At 32.6% G+C, this 16,102-nt stretch overlaps 3 protein-coding genes, 1 long non-coding RNA gene and 1 pseudogene across 4 annotated transcripts in view; 4 read left to right on the top strand and 1 right to left on the bottom strand.

The window, feature by feature from the left end:
* LOC148617046 (serine protease inhibitor 3/4-like) overlaps positions 1-865 on the top strand; it is a 1,565-nt pseudogene extending 700 nt beyond the window's left edge.
* Positions 866-1,535: 670 nt separating this feature from the next.
* LOC148617045 (uncharacterized) lies at positions 1,536-2,950 on the top strand. The gene is made up of 3 exons (XR_015921919.1): positions 1,536-1,588; positions 2,214-2,292; positions 2,795-2,950. It is a non-coding gene; the product is annotated as an uncharacterized LOC148617045 (long non-coding RNA).
* Positions 2,951-7,408: 4,458 nt separating this feature from the next.
* LOC148617044 (serpin B6-like) lies at positions 7,409-8,786 on the top strand. Its single transcript, XM_088585106.1, has 3 exons — positions 7,409-7,424; positions 7,944-8,344; positions 8,613-8,786. Exons 1-3 carry the CDS (start codon positions 7,409-7,411, stop codon positions 8,784-8,786), a joined length of 591 nt encoding a protein of 196 aa, XP_088441232.1.
* A 3,269-nt stretch (positions 8,787-12,055) lies between these two features.
* Positions 12,056-13,180, top strand: LOC148617043 (plasminogen activator inhibitor 1-like). Its single transcript, XM_088585105.1, has one exon. It carries the CDS (start codon positions 12,056-12,058, stop codon positions 13,178-13,180), a length of 1,125 nt encoding a protein of 374 aa, XP_088441231.1.
* A 1,704-nt stretch (positions 13,181-14,884) lies between these two features.
* LOC148617042 (uncharacterized) overlaps positions 14,885-16,102 on the bottom strand; it is a 37,056-nt gene continuing 35,838 nt past the window's right edge. The window contains exon 31 of the mRNA XM_088585104.1: positions 14,885-15,528. Within this exon, the coding sequence (XP_088441230.1) occupies positions 15,390-15,528 (139 nt within the window). The 3' untranslated portion in view covers positions 14,885-15,389. The remainder of the gene's footprint in view (positions 15,529-16,102) is intronic.

Genomic DNA, 16,102 nt, shown 5'->3' with positions numbered 1-16,102 from the left:
ACGCACTGATCTACCATCAATATCAGTTCTTAAGAGGTCACGTTTTCAGTGCAAAACAAAATAAACTTTACATTGCAACAAGACTCTTTGTTAAGTAAGGACTACGAGTTACCAGGAACGATCGTAACATAGCGAAGACCTACTCTTATTATAACTTTGGACTTCACAAAGAGTAAACGGTCTGCACGTGTTATAAACCGTTACGTTGCTAGACAGACTAACAATAAGATTAAAGAATTAATTAAGCCGAACTGGCTTGGAAGTAACACAATCATGATATTCGTAAATGGGAAGCTCAATTTAACCCAAAAGATACTAAAAACGACGTGTTTCATTTGACAAATGAAAGGAAAAATAACGTTGATATGATGGAGTTGAAACGCACTTTTCGCTATTACAATGGTAGGAGCTTCGAAGCAATAGCTTTGCCTTATGAAGGGAGACGATATGAAATGAGGATTGTTTTGCCAAGAAAAATATATGGATTGAATCTGTTAAAATCATCTTTCTCACCTTCTGTTGCACATTTCATAGATTCGAGTTTCGTAAACACTGGCCTTCTTGTAAAAATACCTCAATTCAGTCTTGAATCTCATCTAAAAGTTTTGCTACCTGTATTGGGCATTGCAAACTTTTCACAACTAGTAAAACAAGTTTAAAAAGGTATTTACATATTGGAAGCGCGTCATAAATTTGTTATAAAAGTGAATGAGTTTGGTACCGAGGCTGCGGCTGGTACGGTCTTCGTCATTTCGGGGTTTCATCCACAGCAGAAGTTCACTGCTAATTGTCCATTTCTGTTTATATAAGACATGTTCAGACTGGTGCTGTCCTTTTTATTGGGCTTACAGTGGTCCTTAGGTAAAATAAATAGATCATAAAATTGAAATTCTGATAATCTAGCACTATAAGACCACAGAGGCTATATAATTACATCATTATTTAAATTTTAAAAAATGATCGAACAAGAATATTATTATACATGAATTATACAGGTACATTTAATACTAGTCTTCTTACAATTAATTCATCCAAGTTTACTGTTCTTTGTCTTTCAATTAACCAACATCGTTGATATATAGATGATGGCATCCCCATAGAAAGAACGAGATAATAGTGTAAATGGTGTGCCAAATGCTGCTATTGAAATGGGTTAGAGACCTTTATCAGTGTGCGTATTATCTTATATACACACGTGTGAAAGGAGCACATGTTTTGAAAACGATATAAAGAACTGGATCTGTCCAACAAGTTGGAAGAATAATTCTTTGTGATTAGATAGTCAGAAACTGTATGCCAAAGTACTTTGAATTAATACCAGTCTGTGTAACCTTGATTTATAAATATAGCTCGTCAATTAGTCATTTTACAATTTCCCAGTCACTAGACAACATCATGCTGTGAAGACAAACACTCAAGTAATTCCTGATATTATTTTTATTTTGTTTTTGTAATGCCCCGAATGTGTGTACTGTTCCGAAAAATGTACGTGTTTCTCCGTTTCATATTTTGTATAATATTGATTCAATTGCATGTCCGGAACACGACAACAAAGTTAACATGTCAAAATTAATATCGAAGGTAAAAGGTATGTGACAAAGAGAACAACTATCTTCTGAATGAATATAGACGATTTGTTGTCAACAGTTTACAATCATTTTGAAGTGGGTATTTTCCAACAGTTTTGCATTATAGATGTATGTTTAAACCATTTTTCATTGTCATGATAGTTGTATGAATGAGTAATCAAGGGAACCAAGGTTATATATTGTGATTATGTTTGTGAGTACTTAGGTTGACATTTTGCATTGAATCTGACCAGGACATTTATTTTGAAACTTTGCAAGTCATTTTTCGAATTTATAATATTACTTCATGTCCTTCATGTATGGAAGCTAAATTGACAGATACCATGAAACATTTACACTACACATATTGTCAAAATTAGGTTCATAATATTGAATATATTCTGTTAGTTTTAGATAATATGATTTTTTGCATATTCATGTTTGTAAAATTGTATTTGTTGTTTTTTTTCTTTTATTCATTTATTTATTTTTGTTTTGTTTTGTTTTCTTTCGGTTTATTGTAGGTTTTTACCCTCTATTAGGGGGGTTGATGGAACTGATAAGTTCACAGTTTTGATTATATAATGCTTGTCATTTTTAATTTATTTCTTTATAAGAAATACACATGATCTCTCTATTTTTCAGGGATTAAGGATTACAAAAGAAGCTCATACCTAATGATATAATGTTCCCAATAAACCAAGGTGATTAATTTTTTTTCAAGGTAAGTTTTATATAGTGATGAGAATCTGATTGGACCATGACAATGTGCCTGTTCATTCATTTGACCGCAGTATGCAATAACTGTTTTACATAAATCAGTAGCTGATCAAGAAACTCCAAAAAGGTGGGAACATATGACCTTTGAAAGGGCCACTATTTGTATTATCATTTATTTTCTATAAAATCTTTTTGTTAATATGAGGGGGCCATCTTTGTATTTGCTGAACTTCAATAAAATTTTAATTATAGAACACATGTATGAAGTTCGGTTCCATGGATATCCACTTCTTGTTTGAAGATGCTTAAAGGTATACATAGTTCTGCTTACCACAATTTCAGCATAAAAACTGAATTCATGGTTTGTCAAAGTGCAAATAAAATATTGGTACAAAACAGCCTTTTTTAATCTAGCAGACAATAGTATTGCCAAGATTGACACGTACACTTAATGCAAAAACATCAAGTAACATGAAATTGATAGTATGTATAATTTTTTCCTTCAGAATTTGAAAACCAAAAAGCTGAAATGGACCCTGCTTGAGATGCTTGAAGATGTTTAGTGAACTGATAAAACCTATCTTTGAAATTTCGTTAGGTTTGTTGCTACATCTACAAAATAAAGAGAACTCTACAAATTTCTTATCTCATGGTAAACCTGTTGTATGTGTATGCATTTTTGCATTAAAATATTCATAATTTAGATTGTTTTGAAAAAAAAATGTTATTGAAAAAAACATTTTAGTGGATGGTTGTTGAAAACGTTATCATAACATGTCTGCAACCATACTATTTTACGTTTTAAAACATTTTTAAAAAATGTTTTCAGTCTTTTTAAGGAAACATTTCTAAAATATGTTCAGTTTTTGTGCTAGCTGGGTATAAGCTCTTCTGAGCTTTCATAATGACTTAAATGATCAACGTAACCTCTTGGTGACTGGTTTATTTTTATCAAGTTTCAATGTAATGCAAATAAAATAAATATTAGAATATGCTAAATATGAAATCATTTTCAAATTTTGTCAAAAATTAGTACGAGTGTAGAAACACCAATTCACCTGCTTTTATTCTTACCCTGAATTTTGGAGTTTTAAAGATTTTTTAAGATGGCTAGAACATGTAGAATTCTAAAGTACTTACAATTCAATGAAAGAGTCAGGCAGGTAGTGAAACATTTTAACAAAGTTTGTTGACGTGGATATGCATCATATAAAAAAATCAATGAACAGACATGGTGCCTACATATGACGATAAGTGTGCTTTAAATAGTTTGATGTTTTATTTTTGCAGTGTAATTTGTCAAACAAACAAAAAATCAAACAGATTGAAACAGTGCAAACAAAATAACACAAATTACGCACTTTAACTCAAAGTAAAAACACAGGTAGTAAAAAATAAATGAACAATGCTGACTCCAATAAAACTCCAAATGGCTTTGTATAACGTATGAGCTGTGATATGAAAAAGTCCATACACAGCGCCGGGGCGGAAAAAAATGCTTCAGACACTGAAAAAAAAATGCCATTTGTAAATCAATGAGTCGTGATTGTAAAATAGTTTAATCATGAATCTTCATCATTGTTGGCCTATTAGGCCAAAATGTGAGGTATACCGCTTAGTGTCTGTAGTGTTGTATATTTCAAGTTCTTTTTATACATGTGATTTAAACGATCGTTGAATCAAGACCCGGCAAAATGCTGTGTTCTTCTTTGAACAAGATCTGCTATGAAGCCTGTGATATACGAGAGCAATAACAGATTGATGAGCAAAGTGTACAAGCTCCCGTTAGAGTACCAACTGTAAGTTGGAAACATGTCAACCTTCCTGGACAAATATGTTCTCGATATGCAAATTAAAGGTATACAAAAACTCGTTAAAAGTTAGATTCCTGTTGTATTATACATACATTATACATGTATTACTATTTTACTACTACACTAGTATGAAAGGGCAATCATTAGATCCAAGCTGATCCAGCAATTTAATCCATACAAGTTCATATAAACGGACGAACAGTTACATGTTCTTCTATTCTTACGGTGGAATATTTCACACAACCAGCTAACGACGTTGGCAGAATACATAAATGCATTAATCGTTTTCTATATCTTAATGGGTTATATAATCAAATATCTGAACTGTCGTCTGTCTTATGTCATTATGTATACAACAATTATCTTGGCCATAACAATATTCGCATAATAAATGAAACATACTCTTCTCGAGATGTAAGTATAAATGAGCTTACTTAGAACACAATCTTATAAGTATTATCAAAACATCAGCATTTACCAAAATAGGACGAAGGAGTAGGAACTGACAAATCAAGTTTTGCTCAACCATGAATATGTGAGCTACTGAATTAAAGAGCACGCACCTGTTGAATGGTATCTAGTATGAGAAATAATTATTTATCTAATTGGATAAAACAGGTCTTCAAATAAAACATGTGTTTTTCATTTGATATCATTTGAAGTATTCAAAACACAAGAACATTGTACATGTACAGGTAAAACTATTGTCAATAAGGATGGGGACCCATAAGGCCTCATTCTGCCAACTTAAATAATTGGTCAAAAAATTGTCCAAAATTAGTAAGAAAACTAATCATATAATTTCTATTTTAAATTTTCAATTTATGCATTAAGTTTATAATTGAAAAAAAAACATTGAAAAAACGATTGCACAAAAACTGTCTTAATGGCTATTCAGTAAATAAAATAGCATTTTTATCACTCTTTTGAACTTATTTCATAGCGAAATGCATTAACCGACAAAAGGTTGAAACTAAAAGTGTGTATTTATTCATTCTTTTTACATGAAAAAGGTTTTTTGGTTAACGCTGGATCTCTATGTCCATGTTACTTAATTACACCGTTGTTTTCAATACTTGTTTGCTTTAGTATCCGTGTAAAACCCTCAGTGTTATACAGAGTGATTTACTTTTTCGTTGACTGAGAGGTTTTTGATAACATGGTACAAGTATCAGCATTAGTGTATAGAAACCAGTACCGCACACTATAAAGATAATTTTGTCTGTAATAAATGTAGCAACGCAGTCCACTCCCTACTATGATCCGGGCAAAGTTGGAAACACTGTTTTAATATCAAACACAAATAAAGATTTAATTTTCTCCTGATTCTTAATTTTGCATGGAAAAAACAAACTGTGTTTATTTATCTAATAAAATGATTACGAATTATAATGATTCAAAAAACACGTCTGTCAATACTGCTTAACGTCTTCGAAAAAAAATATCTCCAGTATATGTATATGTATATTGTACTCATATCAAACATGTTTCTGCATGTATTCGCTGTTGCAAAGTTTATATGCAAGATGTTTTTCAATTTTCACGCATTTTTGTGTTGTATAAAATCCTGTCACTTGAATTTCCTGTTTACATTATAATGTAATTTATAAACATTCTCAACATTTATTTCGTATTCAGTTTACACTCGTTTTTTTAATATGTCAATTCAGATCCGTACTTATATCAAAGCCGATGCTGTTACCTGATGAATTACTTTGATGTTCATGAGGTGCATGGATGTACATGTATATCCTCAACAGTCATGTGTAAATAGCTACATGTAATTTTAGTATTTGTTAAACACGTCTAATCTTACATTGGGTCCAATCGTCCATATCGTGCAATTTGATGTCACCAGTTCAGCTTTTGATCATATTTCCGAATATGCTCGTGCATATTTTAGTGTCTATATTTTGTGTTAAACGAAGTTGTTTTTTTTTTTCAGTCAGCTGCATCTTGTGTAATGTTTGTATTAAATTCACTTCTTTCAAAATATTTTTTCCGCCTCTTTAAAATCTTGAAAAACAAAGGGTCTCGGGTCGTGGATTTGGAGAGGCGCGACAATACGTTGTGGATAGTTAAGTTACATAAGCGTAGCCTAGCCTCGAACGATTTGTGATTTTGTGGTACGTGACATTTAAACAAAAATATTTTTTACCCTGATTTTCAGATATGATATTTGAACAGACATACCATTTGCGTAGACTTAAATAATAGGGACTCAATAGAAATAGACCTCCTCCCCCTTTTAAATTTTCCGAAAGAGGGAGATTTGACGTAGCGTCAATTTAACGACATATCTTACTCTTAAAATACTACGATGGAATTTATGATCCATTAATATCAAACATTACAACACTTGATTGGCATTTAGAAATGAATTACTGTAATACTGATCAAAAATGAAGTTTGTCATTTCTGAGCTTCATGACTTTTCCTCCACATCATTGTTACAGATGAATACCGAAAATTCTGAAAGCCGCTAGTTTTCAGCTCTTGCCGGGAGACGGACAAGACAGTATGAGATTACTGAATGTATGATGAAATACCCAGAGTCTCCCGCTGAAGGCGGGAGAGTTAACACCTATATACAGATGCATTTATTTCAAACTTTCCTACATCAATTTAGTACAATTCGCAATCGTAAGATTTAATTGAAAAAGTGTCATTTGTTTTTTCGTACGTTTTATATCGAATAGTCTTTTTACATTAATGAAATAGTCTCTGATGCAGTGCTACTATGTAGCTGAGGAGCCAATGGTTACATGTGATTTGTTTTGTTTTGTTTTTGTTGTCTCTTTTTTGTTGAATCGGCTTTCAGCAAAACTCTCTCGATGATAACCGAATTTTATATAACTGTGTATTTAATTATGCCAATCATAGTTGAAAAACACTACTTTACAGAACGGGGGCAGAAATTATTGGTTGCTTACAGTTTTTTAATGCGTAGATTGAAGTAAAGATTCTTTACGGTGATACATACTTCACTGTACCAAACCATCATGACTACTCAACATTTTTTCTCACATTTACGTCGGACACTGAAACTTAAAAAAAATCAACATATCCAAATTAAACAGAAGGAAGAAATGTCTCTGACTAGGTTTTCCAATTAAAACCCCAACAGACGGCTTTGCCTTTAGTCAACATATACTGATTGAATACGCAAATAGCTTTCTTTATTTTGTTTGAAAACGAAAATATTTTTTTTTTATTTTGTTAAAGGAAAATAAAACAAATTGTTAGTTTTTTTTTTAAATGGAAAAATTGAGTTTACTAAAGGAAGATTATTTCATTTTTTTCTAAATGGCGCTACAAAACCGTATGTACCCTCAGCCTTTGGTAAATAAAAGATATAAATTCATATGGTTTATTATTGAAAGATTAGCACTACATTTTTATACTATTTAAAAACTGTCGGCATGATACCTGGTGGTAATAAACTATTTGCATGGGAAAATATAACGTCATAAAGGGTATTACTGGTAGTTACTCACTGAAACTCATGTTGTCTGTGTACATATAATGTTCATGCATTAAGATTACATGCGTTGACAATTTTTTTTTATTAAATATTAAATTATAAGAACAACTACAGTACATGTATTGTGTAAGCTTCTCCTTCTATGGCATAAAAGGGAAATGGGTATTGGGATGAGGATGTGGATTTATTAATGGGAAATTTATGTTAATGGCCGGAACTCGTGGATCAAGTAAAACACAAATAAAGTCCGCTATCTTAAACAACAATCTGAATGATCAAGTAACTTATCGCCAATATCAGAACTTAACAAAGTATGTATTCAGTGCAAAAGACAACAAACTGTATATTGCTACTAAGCTGTACGTCAAAAAAGGACTGAAAATCAAAAGGAACGTTCGCCGCTCGCAAAAAATGTTTTTGATGCCGGAATTGGAAAACTAGATTTCACGAAATCTGCAAAATCTGGTCGTGTAATAAACCGTTACATAGCAAGACGGACAAATAACAAAATTACAGACTTAGTTAAAGCAAGCTGGCTTGATGAACTCACCGTTTTAGTTCTTGTCAATGCTCTATATTTCAAAGGGACATGGGAAACCCAATTTAATCCTGAAAATACTCGGAAGGAGGATTTTTACCTAACAATGACCAATAAAGTTAAAATAGATATGATGACAATGGTTCACTCCGTACGCTATTACAACGGAAGAAGTTTTACAGCAGTTGCACTGCCATATAAAGGGATAAAATACGAAATGGTGCTTGTCTTTCCAAGAAAAGTTGATGGATTCGATAATTTAAAAAAAAACATTCTCACCTTCGATTGCAAACGTTATTGACGCAGGAATGCAGAGAAGTTTTGTGCGTATCAAAATTCCAAAATTTTCCTTTTCATCTGAAACTAATCTCAAAACTGTATTACCTTTAATAGGTATTACAGATATTTTCAAATTAGGAATTGCAGACTTTACAAACCTGATAAAAAATGTAATGGAGGATATGTACGTATCGGAAGTTCGTCATAAGGTTGTCATAGAAGTGAACGAACTAGGCACTGAAGCTGCCGCTGCCACTGCCATTGTTGTGCAAGTGCGGTCGTTGCCTTGGGTACAGTTTATTGCTAACCACCCATTCTTGTTTTATATAAGGCACACGGAGACTGGATCTATCCTTTTTATCGGACATTTTAATGGTCCTTGAAAATTGCAATAAAATGTATAGCGTCTATCATTCAACTCTAAAAGTGATATAGGTTTTATAGATCGGATGACAACAACAAAAGTTATTACGGTACAAACATTTTTTTTGTTTACACCAGTCACTATAATTCAAAATATACTTGCTTAATGATTAAATTTAGAATTCGAATATTATTGTTAGGAAATTGAAGATTTGAATTGAAAATTGAATGAAATTTATTATTTGTCTTCTGTTTTATTAAGTTATCAGATACTATGGGTTCCATGGCACAAAGGTTTTTCTTTTATTTGAAGAATTGAAATAAAATAAAGTACAATTTAAACGATTTCATGTTATGTGTACTTACTTATATACCCACCTCTTATACCTTACTTCTTTACGCATCTGTTATCCGTTACTTTCCTTACACAGTTAAGCGTAATTCAATCCAAAAAAAAAATATATCACAGAATCTTTATAACATACATCTTTGTGCAACTCTGAACTTTGAACCAATCAATCGGGTGTTACAAATACCAAAACATGGATTTTGTCATTTATGACGAGGGTGATATAGAGATATTCATTTTATCGGTTGCTCCTCTAACACAAATAAATGAAATTCATTAAAAATTTCGCAAAACCATTCTTGCATGTTTCCTTTGTACATCTTTTATTTCATTAATTTGGTCTAAAACAATAAAGATGTCAAAAGATGCATTTATCAATTGGGAGGTCGGGGTCAATATAGTAAGAATTGCTGACAGGTCTTCTTATCTTTATTATACACATACAGTATACTGATACAGAACGTTTGAAGTGCATGTTCACTAATGCATAATCATAAAAAGTTAGTAATTGTGTTTAAAGTAAATCAATTAATCGATAGAAGTTTCACGTGACAGGCCCTGCACATTACTTGTTCAACCCGACAAGTAAGCCCGATTTTGACAGTGCCAGCGAAAACTAAACAAAATCTCACAGGTATATATATCGCAAGGGTCGAACACATTCTGAATATCAGCTATAGTCTCTGTTTTATTACTCAGTCAAAGATCTAACCAACAAACTACCGCCTTTGATGTAAGGCCGCTACTTTGACCAATTTTATGAATAAATGATGGGAAGTATCTTTCAACAATAGAATGCTTCCAACATTATCTATAAAATGATGATGATGATTATAATTATTTTAATTTAGATAATCAATACTGCATTAGATACGAACTTTTTTTATGATATGATTTCGCAGTTTATGTCTGGTCTTTGTCCCTGGATTACATTCTTTTGATTACCGCTATAACCTTGGTTCCCTTGATTACTCTTTCGCAAAGTTTCAAAATGCTTACTTTTGAAGAAAATAACGACAATTGAAGGAAAATTAGACACGATTTGCATGATACGACTAACTAAAAAAGAAATATCAACAAATCTGTTACACTTAATCTTAAAGTACTTTCCTGCAACAACTGAAGTCAGAGAATCTCCAACGGTAACAAAATCACGATCTTACGTATCATTAGAACGGCAGACATAATCCTCTTTAAGCAATGCTTGTTCCGTTAATTTATTGATGCCACACTAAGTTATGCAAGTTGAGAAAAACTTGTCTTAAAGGACAAACATAATAGTACAACTAACTTTCACGAGGACGTAGATGACGAATGTTTAAGAACTATATTCATTTCTATTTTTATTTTGTTTATAATTTTTCGAGACAAGTCGTTGGTTCGATACCTCTGGCCAACTGAGATATACTAAGACATTAAATTTCGTTTTCATTGCTTCTTCGTTCGGAAAGGTCTATATCTACGCAGGATGAAGCTAGTAACACTAACAGAGGCGGATAAATACGAAAAGACATCTTCTTTGGTAAATATTTACACGGTACTTCGTAATGTAATGCGTTTCATATCGGAAGATATATTTTTTTGTATGTTGTATATCATGTTTGAAATACTGAATGGCACCGAGTGCTTTAGTGAAATTTATTTTCTATTTTTTCTACATCGAAAACATAGTTTATAACATGCTGCTTTGTTTGACTCACAATCAGGAGTATCGTCAAACTATGTGCATTATTACGATAGAATTTCAAATTCACCGGCGAAACGAATATATTCGTTAAAATACACTTACTATCTCTGCTTGATGTTTCATTAAATAGTCAGATACCATTACAATTCAGCTGTATGTTTTTTTTTAATTATCAAAATATCAAAATATCCGATATCACAGTTAGTGTGAATTCCAACGTGTAATTTATAAAATTCGTTTCTTTTCACTACACGCCCAATCTTAAATTAATCAAATAAACAAATCAAGCCATAAAGAGTGTCAACAAATTAATTTAAAAAGCCACGATAATCGTTGTGAAAACACACTTCGACCATGGTTTGTAATAAAGAAATCAGTTTTCCAACTAATACGCTAATTTCGATAAATCAGGGTTAAGTAACCTCGAAGTCCAATCGAGGGGACTGATTGATTACCTTGAAATATCGGAGGTTTCGATTCATCCGGGTTCGAGACATCCGAGGTAAAATTGTATTGGAGTAAGGGGATTTTTGCTGGGGTCTTTGTAATTAGTTCAGAAAACAGCATCGATGTATATGTAATATGAATGTGTTCCGAATGTGTCTAGTTGCAAGTCATATACCGCAGCATTTTCGGAAACCTGTTTTGAATTTATTGGAAGGCCTCTGTTACTTTCATCACCAAAGAACTTTGATGTCCATTATGCCGCAGCCTTTCATCTATTCTAATTCATTCGAGCCATCCGATCTTCGGAAAATGCACATTATGCCGCAGCCTTTCATCTATTCTAATTCATTCGAGCCATCCGATCTTCGGAAAATGCATAGTTCTCCGAATGACGCGGCAAAAAGATGTGCTAAAGATTTTACTAAATACATAGTTTTTAATATATTCAATATGACAAAATCTCCGGTTTCAAACAAATGTGAACGTGACCACTTACTGTCCTTTTCGATAACCAGGATACACAACACTGTATTATTACGAAGCTTCAAATGTTAACAGACAGATGGCACATATTTAGTGTATTTTCGGCTGCGTAATTGCCTTCTTTTCTAATATAATAATCCATAAAATTTGTTCTTAAATGCATTACACAATACTTCATTAATACAGCGGAAGTAATAAAATACGACAGCTTGAAAAAAAGAGAGATTTTATTATGAAAATGAAATGATATGCTTATGCTTTGTCAAGTATATGTTCATTTTACCTCCGACTGCCGAGGAGAAAGGTACAACAAGTCATTAGAAATGGATATAATACCAACTCAGTCACTATTTGAAGAAAAACTAATCAGTTTCTCTCACGATCTTTATCGGGAGATAGATGGAACCAGAAGTGAATGCTTATCTCCGTTCAGTATTATTTCCGCTCTATTAATGCTGATGGCTGGAACTGGTGGATCAAGCAAAACACAAATAAAATCAGCTGTTTTGGACAGTGTATGGAATGACGCACTGATCTACCATCAATATCAGTCTTCAAAAGATCACGTTTTCAGTGCAAAAGAAAATAAACTTTACATTGCAACAAGACTCTTTGTAAAGAAAGGATTGCAAGTCACCAGGAATGTTCGCAACACAGCGAAGACCTACTTCGATGCTCGTATTAGAAATTTGGACTTCAAAAAGAGTAAACGGTCAGCACGTGTTATGAACCGTTACGTTGCTAGACAAACTAACAATAAAATTAAAGACTTAATTGACCCTAACTGGCTTGGAAGTAACACTATCATGGTCCTCGTAAATGCTCTTTACTTCAGGGGACAATGGGAAACGCTATTTAACCCAAAAGACACTAAAAACGACGTGTTTTATTTGACAAATGGAAGGAAAGTTAACGTTGATATGATGGAGTTGAAACACACTTTGCGCTATTACAATGGTAGGAGCTTCGAAGCAATAGCTTTGCCTTATGAAGGGAAACGATATGAAATGGTGATTGTCTTGCCAAGAAGAATATATGGATTGAAACAGTTAAAATCATCTTTCTCACCTTCTGTTGCACATGTCATAGATTCGAGTTTCGTAAACACTGGCCTTCTTGTAAAAATACCTAAATTCAGTTTTGAATCCGAAACTAATCTTAAAGTTTTGCTGCCTGAATTGGGCATTACCGACATTTTTAAACCTGGCATTGCAAACTTTTTAAAATTAGTAAAACAAGTTCAAAAAGGTATGTATGTATCGGAAGCACGTCATAAAGTTTTTATAAAAGTGAATGAGTTTGGTACCGAGGCTGCGGCTGCTACGGTTTTTGTCATTTCGAAGTTTCATCCACAGCAGGATTTCACCGCTAATCGTCCATTTCTGTTTTATATAAGACATGTACAGACTGGTGCTGTCCTATTTATTGGGCATTACATTGGTCCTTAAGTAAACACGACATCCAAGGATCGTCTAGTTTGAATCAATGTGATATCTAACCGATATCCTTAAATATTTTAGGAAAATAAAAATGTACAACTAGCTGGTCTTAATAGAACATAGATTCCAAACACAACACTGATGCACAACCTATTCTTCCAAAGTTTTAAGATTAAAAAAAGAAAAATTGTTTGAAAATCGAATGATCACGTTACGTAACATTTTATTTTATATTATAATTAACTTTTGAGTAGATTTTCGATCGTCATCTCAAATAGAAAGAAAAACATTATATATTTCCAGTAGACTTTACCGATAAGAAAACAACAAGCCTTCATACCATATGTTTTGATGCTTTAAATTTAAATAATTGCAAATAAAATATGCAAAATTGCTAAAAAAAAAATAACTAAAAGTAAAAACACAGGTAGTTAAATATAGATGAGCAATCCAGAGATTCGGGGACAAAGATTCAAACAATACAAACAAAATATCACAAACTTTACGCACTTTAATTCAAAGTAAAAACACAGCAATCAAATGCTGACGCCACTAAAACGTGGATGATGATGTGTAGTGGTCAGGTATGCGTCCTTTACTTTTCTAGAAGTACTGCCGAATTGCTCGAATCCGGTTTGAAACAAAAATGTGAAACACATCAATTCTCATTATGGACATGGCCATACCATAACAACAGCTGGTGATGATTTAAACCGTAAAATTCATCAAGTGATTATTTGAGTATCGTTTGTATGATAGCAAAATCATCTTGTTCAAAAAGCTTATTTGTGAGAAGTTTTAAACGGTACAAAAACCCATGTTGATTCAACTGGCCTTGTATAACGTATGAGTTGTGATCTAAAAAAAAGTCCATACACAGCGCCGGGGCTGAAAAAAAAATGCTTCAGACATTGAAAAAAAGGGCATTTGTAAAATCAAAGAGCCGTAATTGTGAAATAGTTTGAATCTTCATCATTGTTGACTTCTAATAGGTCAAAATATGAGGTATACCTCTTAGTGTCTGTGAGGTATACCTCTTAGTGTCTGTAGTGTAATATATTTAAAGTTCTTTGGAATAGATGTGATGTAAACGATAACAGAATCAAGGATTACACAATCATAGAACGTTATTTATGTAGCGGACACTTAGATTAAAGAACCCGGCAAAGTGCTGTATTATCTTTCGGACCAGATATGCTATAAGGCCTGTATTACAAGAGTGAAATAACAGATCGATGAGCAAAGGGTACAAGCTCCCATTAAAGTACCAAATATTAGTTGGGAACATGTCCACCACCCTGGACAAATATGTTCTCGATATGAAAATAAAAGGTATACAAAACACCGTTTAAAGTTCGATTCCTGTTTAATTATGCATACATTATACTATTATGTTACCACTACACTAGGATGGAAGGCCAATCGAAGGAACCACGATACCAAAAAAGTCGAAACACTCTGAACTGACAATTCAAATTTTGCTCAACCATGAACACTTGTGCTATTGGATTAAAGTGCACGCATTTGTCGACTTACATCTAGTATGAGAAATAAACAGATTTATCAAATAGGATAAAATATATATTCATATAAAACACGTGTTTTTCATGGTATACCATTTGAAATATTCAAAACACAAGAACATTGTAACTGTCCTGGTAAAATTATTGTAAATAAGGTATAATAAATTTGGCAAATAAAAGTACAAGGATATATATTCAGACGCTTTATTTTCATTTATTAGGGCTACATTTTATACCTTTTAAAAACTGTCGGCATGACACCTGATGGTAATCAGCTATTTGCATGGAAAAATATTACGTCATATAAGTTATCGCTGTAGTTACTCACTGAAACGTGCGTTGTCTTTGTCTGTTTACATATAATGTTCATGCATTTAGACTACATGCGTCGACATGTGTTTTAATTCAATATTTTTTTTCATATTTCAACGAGGCCAAGAAGATGAAGAGGCCACTTGATTTCCAATGACTAAAGTGCCATACCCTCTACTAATTCTATGCGAAAAAATGATATTAAAATTGTATTAACAATACAATCATGTCAATAATTCTCTTAATTTAAAGACTTTTCGAAAGGATATACGTAAGCATTACATAATTGATACAGTGCTATAAATATCCATCTACAATTTTCTTCATTTAGTCTAAAGTCTACATAAAATTTCAATATTTAGAGCAGGACTCAAGTCCAATGACTAATTGACTTCAACAGTTTTATATCCAGCAACATCAATAATTTCTTTGCAATCAAATTGAACATTCAGAGTTATCGAACCTTCCTTCAATGGTACTATCTGTATATCTTGTTTCCAATTTTCTTTAGGGCCAACCGGGCTTGAAAAATAAGATATAAAATGCTTATGTTAAAAATAATTAAAATATTCGTTATCATCGAACATATGCATTATTTAGAATTATGCCTCACAAAATTATTTACTTGGTTCACTGTTCCTCCCTTGCCTCTTCTGGTGGTGTCGCACAACCCCATTATCATTGTCATATAAAAATGGAAACAAAAAAGCACAGTCCTCATTATTTTGTTTCGATCATTAGCAATGTAAATAGCATTATGTTCACTCCTTTGATGGGACTATAAAGTTTGAATAAAAAAATTCATGTTCCATATTCATCATCGGTTATCGTGAAAATGGAGAAATTGAATTTTAAGAGCCTAACGCGTCTTTTGTTAATGACACGCACTTTAGAACGTTTTTTTCATCTGTTAATACCACAGGATACATGTTTCAATTACCATTTAAAAATTTGTAGTACTATTATATTATTTTATATCATTATTGGTGAGCCAATACGAATATTTCCTTTCCTCGTTTGTCTACCCCGGACTTGACTTTTTATGAGCAACTCGGCGGATGTTTCTAGAAAAGCAGAGGACGCTTACCCTACCGGT

The sequence above is a fragment of the Perna viridis genome, chromosome 5 (genome assembly GCF_037379345.1).
Source record: "Perna viridis isolate PV_CMFRI_1.1 ecotype Kerala chromosome 5, ASM3737934v1, whole genome shotgun sequence".
Classification (NCBI taxonomy): domain Eukaryota; kingdom Metazoa; phylum Mollusca; class Bivalvia; order Mytilida; family Mytilidae; genus Perna; species Perna viridis.
This window is presented reverse-complemented; position numbering and strand designations above follow the sequence as displayed.

Excerpts from the sequence above, each read along its gene's own strand:
- LOC148617043 (XM_088585105.1), top strand. The coding sequence starts at position 12,056 with ATGGATATAATACCAACTCAGTCACTATTTGAAGAAAAACTAATCAGT.
- LOC148617044 (XM_088585106.1), top strand. Across the intron at positions 8,345-8,612 it reads AAGGGATAAAATACGAAATG|GTTGTCATAGAAGTGAACGA; the intron begins GTGCTTGTCTTT and ends GTTCGTCATAAG.